The sequence below is a fragment of the Cariama cristata genome, unplaced genomic scaffold (genome assembly GCF_000690535.1).
Source record: "Cariama cristata isolate BGI_N322 unplaced genomic scaffold, ASM69053v1 scaffold1524, whole genome shotgun sequence".
NCBI classification, from domain to species: Eukaryota; Metazoa; Chordata; class Aves; order Cariamiformes; family Cariamidae; genus Cariama; species Cariama cristata.
This window is the reverse complement of record NW_009612176.1, coordinates 4,890-17,501: the sequence shown is the minus strand read 5'-3', so window position 1 is coordinate 17,501 and position 12,612 is coordinate 4,890. Positions and strand designations below refer to the sequence as shown.

Genomic DNA, 12,612 nt, shown 5'->3' with positions numbered 1-12,612 from the left:
TGGGACTAGCAGAAGAGATGAGAGAAGTCTTAGAGAGCTAGAAGAAATCAGTGGAACAGACACTCCTGATGGATTGTACAGAACATCGGGGGGGACTTAGATTGAAATTACAAAAAAGAGAATAGAATGTGGCAGAGATGTCCATGTGCTTATTTTCAATAAATTGACAATAAATTGAAGCACAAGAGTCCTGTTTATCGCAGTAGCCTGGGAAAACTGGTCTTAAGTATATACGTACAACAGGTAACCAGTGATGGAACTTACATTTTTATAGGTGTGGATCCCACAACTTGAAATTAAAATATGGTGCTATGGAATAGATATCCTACATGGAAAGTAATTGTATAAAAGGCATTTTTGACAGTGAAAAAGGAATTTTTTTTCTAGAAATGAGGAAATTAGAGGTAACATTCAAGCTATTGCTTACTGCCTGACTTCAGGTACCTTATTCCAGCTTTTATTATTTGGAGCCTGTGCTCTTCTATTCCAACTCTGTGTGAGTTATGAAAGTAATCCTGATTAAATTTTTCTCCAAATGGTTTCATAATGCAACTGAGAGTGGAATGAGGAGAGCTTTTGATCCTCAGTCTGTTCCAAATTTTTAGAAATATGCATATGACCCCCAAACTTACATGTGCTCAGAGGCAAAGATCTTTTGAACCTGATCTAGATATGCAACATGTATAAAAGGGAAGCCAGGTCTCACCAATGAGGAAACATTGGTCCTCCTAGGAGTGAATATTTCTAGCTCCAAAGATGCAGTAAATTCCAGTCTGGCAGTTGCTTAGGACCTTCTTGGCTTTGCTTACCATTGGCAGTGCTATTCATACTCACACTCTACAGTTAACCCAGCAAACGTTCGTTCTCCTTCCCTTCAAGACCAGCAGCAACAATTACAGGAAAGTTTCTCTGTCACACAGGTGATGGCCAAGGGAGGCATCGTATTAGCAGACACGCATGATCTGACTCTGAATCCTGGAGATGGTGAGCAGAACTATGCATTTTTAGCATCTCTGATGATAATTTGCAGGCAGGGGGGATGTAGAGAAATGCATTTTCAAAATTAAATCTTTTTAAATGAAGTGGCTTGGGTTAGTTTTGTTTTCTCTGAGTTCTGTCAGGTGCTATTTTTTTAATGAGAAAATTTTAGAAAATTCAACAAAAATATGCATAATGTTTTGGTCATTTTTTCATCAAATCAACATTTTCTGCTGACCACTCTACCCTATTTAGATTGTAGATGCTTACCAGTGTTGTGAGACTTACATGTACAGTGAGCAAGAAGAAGAGTGTGTCTCCTTTTCTTTTTCTCTCTCACTTTCCTTCTTTTTTTTTGGTTTTGTTTCTCCCTTATGAGCACGCAAACACACACACACATATACTATAACCAATATATTTAATTTTATTCATACAAATGTCCAAGGGCTACACATTTCAGTGACTGAGACTGGCTATGATTAAACTTTAAAAGCCTTTTGACAATGAGAGCAGGGAGACATTTTGGAAGTCTATGAGAAGGAGTTGCGCTGCAGTGGGTATAAACAAAACACAGAAGTAAAAGATCGTGGGTGCTGCATGTTCATAGAAAGTTCTGCATCCTCACTAGTAGCAGTGACTAAACTAACTCCCTGGCTAATAGCAAGAGATGTTCTATTACCTTGTCCAGATTGTGACATGAAACTCAGGCCCAGCTGGAAAGAGTCTTTCAACACAGAGGGGCATTTTCCACTGTGGTTGGAGCGATAGTTTGGAGTTCCAGCTAAGTGCTTGCTTAGCAGTAACTTTGCAAAGTTATTCTTTCAGCCAGTCTGCATCCTTGACTGCTGCCACCCACTACAACAGTCTCTTATTTCTATGTTTTTTTCCCTCGTCTGCTTTTTGTAGACTGCAGAAGATCTTGGAACTTGAGGAAAAAGGGGTTGGGAACGTCAAAAAATCATGCCAGATGTTAACTGGGGAGAACCCAGAAGGCATGTTGAGGCCCATCAAACTCATCTCAGTTGGCTACTACCTGATCACTGTTTGAATGCAGGTGTCATCAGCAACAGCCATAGACTTCAGTCATGTATCAATATTCCTGTCCCTGCTAACTAAAAATGTTCAGCATGAGTGAACTTGACTTTGCTATCTGGGGAAGGCAAATGCATATACTGGAACTTCTGTGTTGCTCAACCTTTTTTCTCTCTGTTAGCTTATGGGACATTTCAGTTGACCTTCCCTGTTGAGGCAGCAATCGCTCCCCTGGCACGGATGCTTGTGTATACCACTTCACCCAGTGGGGAAGTCATCGCCAGTTCAGCAGATTTCCAGGTTGAAAGTTGCCTCCCCAATAAAGTGAGTATAAGTCAGGGTTTATGCAACCCATGCTTGTTTTTTGGCCAGTAGTTCAGTTATGAGCCCTGGAAAAGAGGCAGAATTCACAACGGGTTCATGAAATGGTCTGACCAGCTGTTGACTGAGGATTAGTAACTGAAACTTCAGAATAAGTTACAAAGCCATAACTACAAAAAGTGGAGCAAGAAAGAATAAGAGAGAATCACTGGTCATTATTGGTCGTTTGACATTGGTCAAAGCTGGGTATGTATTAGAAGAACTTCAAGGCACTAGCAGAGCTCGGTACACGAGGCTAGATGCTTCAGAGTAACAGTATCTGGAAAAGCGACTGCTTTAACTTCCTTTTGGACTTGCAGGTCAGATTGAGTTTTGCACCCAAGGAAGGTCTTCCTGCCTCCAACACACGCCTGCAACTCCATACCTCACCAAGGTCCCTGTGTGCCCTCCGTGCTGTGGACAAGAGCGTTCTGCTTATGAAGCCTGAAGACGAGCTCTCTCCCAACTCTGTAAGTCTTGGCTATTTCTAGTAATGAGCAAGTACAAGAACCAACCAAGTATCTATTAACACCACTGTAGACATAGGGCCACTTATTTTTATAGTTGCATTCACAAAAAACACTTGTTTTTTAGAAGCTGGCTTTGATCAACAGTGTTAAGTAGTGCCTGTGTCCCTGTAAGTGCTGATCTGCCACATTTTCCCCTGATTGTTTGCATTTCCCCAGGTGTATGATCTTCTCCCACTGAAGGAAATCCGGGGTTACAGCTTCAAGGAGTACTACCTGGAAGAAGACAATGTAAACCCTTGTGTGTCACTTGACAACATGTTATTAAATGGATTTGTCTACATACCCATTTCTCCTGACGGTGAAGGTGATGCCTATGACATTCTCAAAGTAAGCCGCAGCCTTTCATTTCTCTTTGTTATTCCTTTTCGGAATTCAGTCTCCTCTCCTCTTCTCAGCTGTCCTGAAGGGCTTTTTAATGAAACTTGCTGTGAGCTTGCTAACTTTTGTATGCAAGACAATAACCAGGCCCAGGCCCTGCATCTATGTAGCCCATCATTGGTACCTGAGTGCTTCTCTGAATTGTTAAAACTTTGAAAGGTCTCCTCAGTGCTAGTAGAGATACCCGTGAATGGGCTCCAGTAAGGAGACAGTCCTGAGAAGTGACTTCTGCTGCCTTAATATTAGAAACTCTTCCTCAGTCATGCATGTTGTCTCTCTGTCTGGTGCAGATAGGTCTTTGATAAAGTACCAGTTACTTTGATAACCGACAAACCCACCTATACCCATCTAAAGAGTCCTGCACAAGACTTTTTGGGTACCCTCAATCCAATGCTTTTCACACATGTCACTTTTACCCAGGCAGATGTCCCCAAGGTAGACTTGTGGCCTTTACTTTCCATCTGATCATGCCAGGATTTAACCTTAAGATGAGTGTAACATGATAAAGCCTCAACGTCTGGGCTGAACATTTCTATCTGACATTTATATACAAGCTTTTGTTATTCTCACTGATACCAGACTTAAGTACATCTATTCTTGAAATACTAAAAATAGGTTATTTTCAAAAGTGTGTTTGCATATTTTTTGTTCTTCTTTCTCTTTGTTTACTAGGAATTGGGCTTAAAAGTCTTCACTAGCAGCAAGATCCATAAGCCTGAAATCTGCCAGCATTACCCAGGACACATGATGGAAAGGAGTTACAGTGGTTCTAGTACCTGCTTCATTTTACCTCCCACACAACCACCTAAAATTTACCATCCCCCTGCTTCTTTCCTTCCCTCTACTTCTTTGAATGTTGATTACAACAGGCAAATCAGATTCTGTTCAGATATGTTGTCCTAATTCAGGATCAATCCCTTCTAGATTCAGTCTTGAAATATGAAACTGATCCACCTCTGCCTGATTATCCCCTGCTAGATAGATGTGCCTGGCTAGAGCTGTGTGTACTCCGCAACTTCCATGCCAGCCCCTACAGCAGGGATCCTATAGGCACTAAAACAGTCTGCCAGCACAAAGTAGTGGCTTTTTTCCATCAGATCTGAATCCAGCAATGGAAACCTAAAAAAGGATTCTCTACTTCCAGGTAGTCATGTTCTAGCAATACCTAGAGGAACAACTAGGACAAAAGTGGGCCAAGACAAATGAGAAGTTGGTACAATAGATATTTTACCACTGGGAGCTGAGAAATTTGGTTCTGTTCCCAGCTCTCCCACTCACATGACTATAAGAGGCCAGGTGGGTAGGTCATGCCACTTCTCTGCAGCTTCAGTGACCGTAAAGATAGAATAATGATATTACTTTTTTTTTCTAAATGGTTCTGAGATTAGAAAGGCTTTTAGAAAGGCTCATTTCCAGTCACTGACTTTTCTGGTGCAGTATCCCAGCTCCTAGTAAAAAATGGTAGCTTTTGGCCTGGTGATAACTTCTAGCCTTCTATCCGTAACAGCACAGATCTTTGTTTTGAAACACAGGCTTTGTCTTCAGACCATGGCCTGAGACACCTGGCTGCTTTGAGAAGATGTAAAGTCTTCTAAGGCTGATGGAAAGCCTTTCATAAGGCACACCACTATGCACTGTGAGAAAGCATCTCCCTGTTCTGGAACGGTTTATTTGCTAATGGCCAGAGATGTAAAGACCCATATTCATCTCAAAAGAATTTTAGATGTTTCCAGTGACCACGGTTTCAAAGCTGTTCTTTCAGTTCCAAAATTTTAGCTAAGAATAACAACTGCCTGGAAGGAAAATATAATCCTGATTTAGAGTGGAGTTTGACACATCTTTTCCTTTCTCCCTGTCCTTGAACAAATTTGCTAGTCACTGCATTGAATCTGCTTGAAGATTTGGAATATGAAATAACAGAACACATGGCTGCTGACAATCCTGTGGAGACCGTCCGGAAGTACTTTCCTGAGACATGGATCTGGGACATAGTTTCAGTGAAGTAAGTGTTTATGGGAATGTAGAGCATGGTCATTGGGGCAAAACCTCTGAAGATATATAAGCCTCAATGGAAGTATCAGTATTTCAGTGAAGGGCGTATTTCTAGTAGACAAAGGGATTTTTCAAGGTCACTAAGTATAGGATGCTTTGGCAGGATGTGCAAAAGCCAGTGCCTGTATCCCAACTGGTCAGGAGTTTGCTGTCAGCAGGTGTTGTTCAGTAGGCTGAGAAAAACATAGATGATCACCGAAATATAACTAAAATCTTGTTTTCTGTCCCTCGCCAGCTCTGAGGGCAATGCTGATCTAGATGTGACCATCCCTGACACCATCACCGAGTGGAAAGCCAACGCATTCTGCACTTCGGCAGACACGGGCTTTGGCCTGTCCCCGACAGTGTCTCTCAGAGCCTTCCAGCCCTTCTTTGTAGAGCTCACCCTGCCCTACTCTGTGGTGCGTGGTGAGTCCTTCACCCTGAAAGCCACCGTTTTCAACTACCTGACCGCCTGCATCAGGGTAAGAGACATTCACAACTTTGCTCAGTCTGACAGCTTAAGAAAAGCTACAATGGGCCCCTTACAATATGGTTTCCCAAGCCAGAGGCCTGGTCTCTGACTATAGTTTCATATAAGTGTACCTTTGTAGGAATTCTTGATGTATTTAATGAAGGAGGAATATGTTTTTCTGACAAAGTTTTGAAAGTTGCAATTGATTCAGAACCTAAAGCTCTGCTGCTGAGGCCCCCAGCCTTGTCATCACAGATTTATGTCATTGTCCTACAGAAATATGAAACTTGGGTTATGCACAAACCACAGCATCATTGCATACCCACATGGAAAATCCAGGTTCACCAGAGTGGATGCCTGTGTTCAGCCTTTAGTCTCATCTCATGTAAACATCTCACAAAGTATCACACCAGATTTGCTGGAATATGCAGACTTCCTGTGTTTTATTGCACCTGCCCCTAAGACACTGAGCAGAGCTTTATAGCTTCATTATTCTTACCTGCATTTTTTCACCACCAAGACAGAGAATTTGGGAGGTGATTCGAACAAAATCTCAATCACTTTCCCGCAGTTTTTTATAAATACAGAATTTTATTCTAAAAAGAATGAAGCTGAAACAAAGAGGGGCACCGATCCAGCCATTTCCAATGCATTCTCATTTATTTCCCTGACTTTCCTGTTTGGTTTGGTATTCCCAGGTTCCTTATTCCACTCTCCCTTGTTCCCTTACTAGCTTTTCCACTGCTAGTGTTTTACCTCTTCACCTAATCAATCATGAAGAGGAGTCTTTCATTCATGGCTATGTTTGTAGTCATTACTTTGCCTTTATTCACACAACTGGTCCATGCTCTCTATTTTCCCAGAATTGATTTCCTTTCCAAAGATACACGTCCTGTTCTCTACATTTACCTCCCCAATCTCTTACAATCATACTCATCTCAGTCTTTTCCCACTTTATCACCCATTCCTTGCTCTGCAATATCCATAAGGTTCTCAGTTCCACAGTATAACCAGCTCCACTACCCATTTCCGTGTGCTGCAGTCTCTCCAGTAACCCCAGATTCTCTGCAATTCCAGCCTTCATGACTCCTTTCTGTACAACCGGCAGGTCAGCGTGTCTCTGGCTGAATCTACTCATTTCCTGGCTACACCAGTAGAGAAGCATGAAGAATCCTACTGCATCTGCACAAATGAAAGGAAAACTGTGGCTTGGGCAGTAACACCAAGATCTCTAGGTAAGAGGCTGGACAAGAAAATACTGGGATCAGATAGCTGTGGATGACGTCAGATCTTTGGTGTGAGGAGCAAGGTGACTCCAAACCTGTCTGGAAGGATCTTGTCTGTGCCAGAAGGGAGAAGTCCGACCCTGAGGTTGAGACACTACACTGGGATGCAGTTTCCAGGTCCTAAATAAGCTATTTGAGTGTTATGGACCATTGTTTTCTTAACATTTGAATAGAAATCACAAATTCCCTTAGTGCATGCAAAGCACTCAGACATTCCTGTGGTGAAGCTGAGAATGTCTTAGCTCAATGTGGCTGGGTCTGAAATATTTTGATCAAAGCTTGCTTTCTCTGAAACCTCCCATAACAAGACTGTTTGATTTACAAGACCTACCCATCCGCTACGCTTGTTGCTGATGGACTAACACCTGCTTGGGTGGCCATCATGAAGGGGGTTGCCTGGAAGGCTGCAGCTGGATCAAGATAAAACACTGTCTGGAGTTTAGTTCTCCTCTTGGAAAAGCTCCTCTGTGATGCACCAGAGAGTGCCCAGCACAAACACAAACCCACGTTTCCTTGGCGCTGCCCGGCAGGGCTGGCTGACCCCTCTTTCCTCCAGGGCAGGTGGAGTTCTCAGTCAGCACTGAGGCCCTGCAGAACCAGCAGCCCTGCGGGAACGCCATCGTGGAGACCCCCAAGAAAGGACGGAAGGACACAATCATCAGGCAGCTGCTGGTGGAGGTATGTGGGCTGCTTAGTTTGGTGGCACAGCAAAGTAATAGTAATTCCATGCTCCACAGCAACAGTTGCTGTGCGATAAAGGTTTTCTCTTTTAGCCATGATAGCTGCAATAATGGCTCTTACTCTGCATGTTTTTATAAAAGAAGCGTTGATAAATCTTGCACAGGCCAATAGAACCCATAACTCATAATGTTGCCATCTCATAGTAAAAGCAGGGCACTACGTTGCATAGTGGGACAGAAATAATGAGGCAGGCAATAATGACATGTTTGTCCCAGACACATTATCTGGGAGATAAATGAGAACTCCTTGGTTTTACCTGCAATAAATCACAGGGATAGGTTGTAAATGGAAGACTTGCCAGAAACCTTATGCGTCTCCTCTAGCACACGACCAGTACTCTGGAATATAGAACAGTCACCACAAACTACAAATATTTCCAAATAAAACTACCATCATTGTTTTGAATTGTTTTTATTACATTTTTAAGAATGTTTCAAAACAGTATGAATTAGTTTTTTATTTGTGCATTCTTTTGTCTGTTTTTTTTTCTTAGGCAGTGTTTTGTAATGATAAAACCACAGCTTTTCCCATGATAAATAGCCAGTCATAAAACTAATCCACAGTATAAGACTCCCTGCAATATTAACAGCAAACAAAGAGTACTAGCTTGTTGTATAATGAAATCTATATAATTTCACATGTCATAATATTGTCAAACCCGTGCATGACAGGAAGGAATAGCTGTATTTAAGAAAATTAAGTCAGGAGTAATATATAACATTGCAACTCCTCCTTATATTGCAGACATTCCAATTTTCGGGAAGGCAGGGCTAGGATTCATGTAATATGTAACTTCAGAAAATATTTTGCTAACCTGAATGTAATGATGGAACAACAATCCTATCTCTTAGGCTGCCTTTTGGTTTTGTGGGGTTTTTTTATTTCACTTATTCACAAATGAATTTGAATGTATAGCTCATCTTGTGTACCAGGGCACGAATAACTGTTTAACATTTCAGGAAAACTTCCTAATTTTGTATATGTCTTCAGGAAAAAGAGTGTTTATTTTATTCTTTGAAGATAATAGAAGGTCTGAACTGTGAAGTCTTTTCTCCCAGATGATGGGGGAGTGAAAATAACTGAATGAGTATTAAAATTACTTGTCTCGAGGTGTCTGAGAGATTACTGGTCTTATCCTGTTATTGTAATGAGGTAATTAATTTATAGCAAGCCCTGACTGGGTAGAATCAGAGATTAGCATCCAAGGCTGGACAATTAATTAGCAGGGGTGGATAGAGTGCAACTTGCTTGGGGTGGAGAGGTGCTGTCCCAAACACATGGATGTCAGTACACCCTGCAGCAGGCAGTGCATCCCTGGGAGCCAGAGGGAGTGTGCCAGAGCCCCTGGGGAGTCCTCTTGCCCCTCGGGAAACCAAACCTTGCTGAGAGCTAGTTGGGAAACAGGATGTTTTTTCACCCAGGAATTTCTCATCTGGAAAGGAAAATCTTTCGAATAGTTCGAGTTTGTATGTTTTCATTTCCTGTTGAAATGTTCAAAATCAAACAAAACAATGGATTTCTCATTTAGTTGCATTTCAGAATGACATACTGAAACAAACAAGAAGGTGCCTTTTCAAACAGAAATATTCAGCTCTGTCATAGTTTACCCTAAAAGCTTTTTCTTTTTTCTTTTTTTTTCCTATTGTTTTAATCTTTCTCTGTCTTTTCATGCTGAAGAATGAGAGACAAGTTATTTTAATGGTCTGGGGGAGTGAAGGTAATACCATTGCTCACGTGCTGGAAAAAATTTTCAGCTGGCAAAAGTTGGGAACCGGTGATGCAGCAATGGGAACTTTCCTATCTGCAGGTTAAAAAAATTGCTGCAGGGATCTCACTGAAATAAACTCTGACAAAATATGTTTTCCAGTAAATATTTGATTCTTGAGTTTTACGCAGAATGTTTTCAGACAGCTCAATAGAAAACAAGGCTTCTTTTCCGACTTCAGAAATTAGGCTAGAAGTTTTTGAAACAGAGGGATGCAATCACCAGTTGACTGTAGCATGTATTTAAATTTTGGGTGCTGTAACGTGTCACTTGTGGGTGCATTGGAGTCATCTAGTTGCCACCTGTCAAAGCTCTTGCATACACATCCTACCGGTGTCTCAGGCACTCAGCCGTCATCGCAGTCTGAAGGGTTTTGCTAGACTGGGCCAAGGTGGGTAGCACCTTGGAAGACAGAGCCCTGTGGCTCTATTGGCACTGTCGGTAACATCATCTTGCACTTTATCTGCGTCATAACCTGTGAAGCTGCAGGACCTCTCTCAGTAATAAGAAAAGAAAGAACAGCTATTAAATGTCGTGCTTATAATCAGCCAGTATGTTATAGTCCTCAATGATCCTCAGTTTAGCACACAGAAAAAAAAAACTTTGTAAGCAATTTCTAATGATTTTTCAGTATAATGAAGTTATTACTATGGGAGAATTTATAAATATTTAATTTTCTTAGAGTGCCTTTTATTTTCCCTCTTTATATTTCTTCCTTTTCTTTTTTGTTGTTGTTTCTCATTTTTTTCTTTTTTTTTCTTGCCTTTTTGCCCAAGCCGGAAGGGACTGAGGTGGAAACTACCTACAACTCTGTGCTCTGTGCATCTGGTAAGAGCCTTTTACTTTCCAAGACTTTCTTTGCCAAGGCAGGGATTAAAGACAAAGGGAGAAGACAAGGTTTGTGAATGCTTTGCTCTGAGACGGAAGGTGTAGAGAGCTGATAAAACAAAACAAAGTAGATGTATATCCAACCGGTAGTGAAACTAATTCTTCCTAAAGGAAAAGAGCTGAGGCTGTAATAGTCCCTGGAGATACAGAGGCAGAAGCATATCTCTTAGGAACTGAGACTGGCCAGGTCCTTGTAGGGAGAGAATATCTGGGAATTACAGAATCATAGAATCATGGAATCATTTAGGTTGGAAAAGACCTTTAAGATCATTGACTCCAACTGTTAACCTAGCACTGCCAAGTCCACCCCTAAACCATATCCCTAAGCATCACATCTATACGTCTTCTAGAAACCTTCAGGGATGGTGACTGAACCACTTCCCTGTGCAGCCAGTTCCAATGCTTGACAACCCTTTTGGTGAAGAAATTTTTCCTAATACTCAGTCTAAATCTCCCCCAGCGCAACTTGAGGCCATTTCCTCTTGTCCTATTGCTCGTTATTTGTGAGAAGAGACCGACCCCCACCTGGCTACAATCTCCTTTCAGGTCGTTGTAGACAGCGATCAGGTCTGCCCTCAGCCTCCTCTTCTCCAGGCTAAACCCCCCCAGCTCCCTCAGTCGCTCCCCATCAGACTTGTGCTCCAGGCCCTTCACCACCTTCGTTGCCCTTCTCTGGACATGCTCCAGGACCTCAAGGTCTTTCATGAAGTCAGGGCCCAAAACTGAACACAGCACTCGAGGTGCGGCCTCACCAGTGCTGAGTACAGGGGGACGATCACTGCCCTGGTCCTGCTGGCCACGCTATTGCTGATACAAGCCAGGATGCCGTTGGCCTTCTTGGCCACCTGGGCACACTGCCAGCTCATGTTCAGCCAGTTGTCAATCAACACCCCTAGGTCCTTCACCGGACAGCTTTCCAGCCACTCATCCCCAAGCCTGTAGCATTGCATGGGGTTGTTACCAAAGTGCAGGACCCAGCACTTGACCTTGTTAAATCTCATACAGTTGGTCTTGGCCCATTGATCCAGCCTGTCCAGATCCCTCTGTAGAGCCTTCCTACCCTCCAGTAGATCAAGACTCCCACCCAACTTGGTGTCATCTGCAAACTGACTGAGGGTGCACTCGATCCCCTCACTCAGATCGTTGATAAAGATATTAAACAGAACTGGCCCCAATACCGAGCCCTGGGGAACACCACTTGTGACCGGTCACCAACTGGATTCAGCTCCATTCACCATCACTCTTTGGGCTCAGCCATGCAGCCAGTTTTTTACCCAGCGAAGACTATGCCCTTCCAAGCCATGAGCTGCCAGTTTCTCCATGAGAATGCTGTGGGAAATGGTGTCAAAGGCTTTACTAAAGTCTTTAATAGGGTTATCTCTAATGTCTTTCATTCAATGGGTGTAAAATCACAAACCAGACTCTGCCATAAGCCAGGTCTGCCCACCAAAGCAGAACAGGCCAGGAAAATAGGCTGGAAATTGTATTTGTCAGTCAAGGCCAGATGATAGTGCCAGGTAGAAGTTTGTGACAGTCTGTGTGTGAGGCTATTTCTGCTGGTTTTGGCTGGGGTTAGAGTTAATTTTCTCCATAGTAGCTAGTATGGGGCTACTTTTTGGATTTGACTGGAAACAATGTTGATAATTCAGGGATGGTTTAGTTACTGTTGAGCAGGGCTTACAAAAAGCCAAGGCCTTTTCTGCCTCTCACCCCACCAGCAAGGAGGCTGGGGGGGGCACAAGGATTTGGGAGGGGACACAGCCAGGACAGCTGACGTCAATGACCCAAGAGATATCCCATACCGTATGATGTCATGCTCAGCAATCAAAAGTTGGGGGAAGAAGAAGGAAGCGGGGACATTGGGAGTGATGGCGTTTGCCTTCCCATGTCACCGTTATGTGTGATGGAGTGCTGCTGCCCTGGAGATGGCTGAACACCTGCCTGCCCATGGGGAGTGGGGAATGAATGCCTTGGTTTGCTTTGCTTGCATGCGCGGCTTTTGCTTTACCCATTAAACTGTCTGTTTAAACCCATGAGTTTTCTCACTTTTACCTTTCTGCTTCTTTCCCCCATCCCACTGGGGAGGGGGGGAGTGAGCAAGTGGCTGCGTGGGGCTTAGTTGCCAGTTGGGGGTAAACCACGACAGGA

At 42.9% G+C, this 12,612-nt stretch overlaps 1 protein-coding gene across 1 annotated transcript in view; it reads left to right on the top strand.

The window, feature by feature from the left end:
* LOC104160390 (alpha-2-macroglobulin-like) overlaps positions 1 to 12,612 on the top strand; it is a gene marked incomplete at its 3' end in the record, with an annotated part of 34,770 nt that overhangs the window by 17,276 nt on the left and 4,882 nt on the right. Inside the window, exons 13-22 of the mRNA XM_009698500.1 lie at positions 921 to 984; positions 2,192 to 2,334; positions 2,691 to 2,840; positions 3,057 to 3,227; positions 3,951 to 4,050; positions 5,154 to 5,280; positions 5,566 to 5,794; positions 6,893 to 7,019; positions 7,627 to 7,748; positions 10,353 to 10,404. Of these exons, the coding sequence (XP_009696802.1) occupies positions 921 to 984; positions 2,192 to 2,334; positions 2,691 to 2,840; positions 3,057 to 3,227; positions 3,951 to 4,050; positions 5,154 to 5,280; positions 5,566 to 5,794; positions 6,893 to 7,019; positions 7,627 to 7,748; positions 10,353 to 10,404 (1,285 nt within the window). The remainder of the gene's footprint in view (positions 1 to 920; positions 985 to 2,191; positions 2,335 to 2,690; positions 2,841 to 3,056; positions 3,228 to 3,950; positions 4,051 to 5,153; positions 5,281 to 5,565; positions 5,795 to 6,892; positions 7,020 to 7,626; positions 7,749 to 10,352; positions 10,405 to 12,612) is intronic.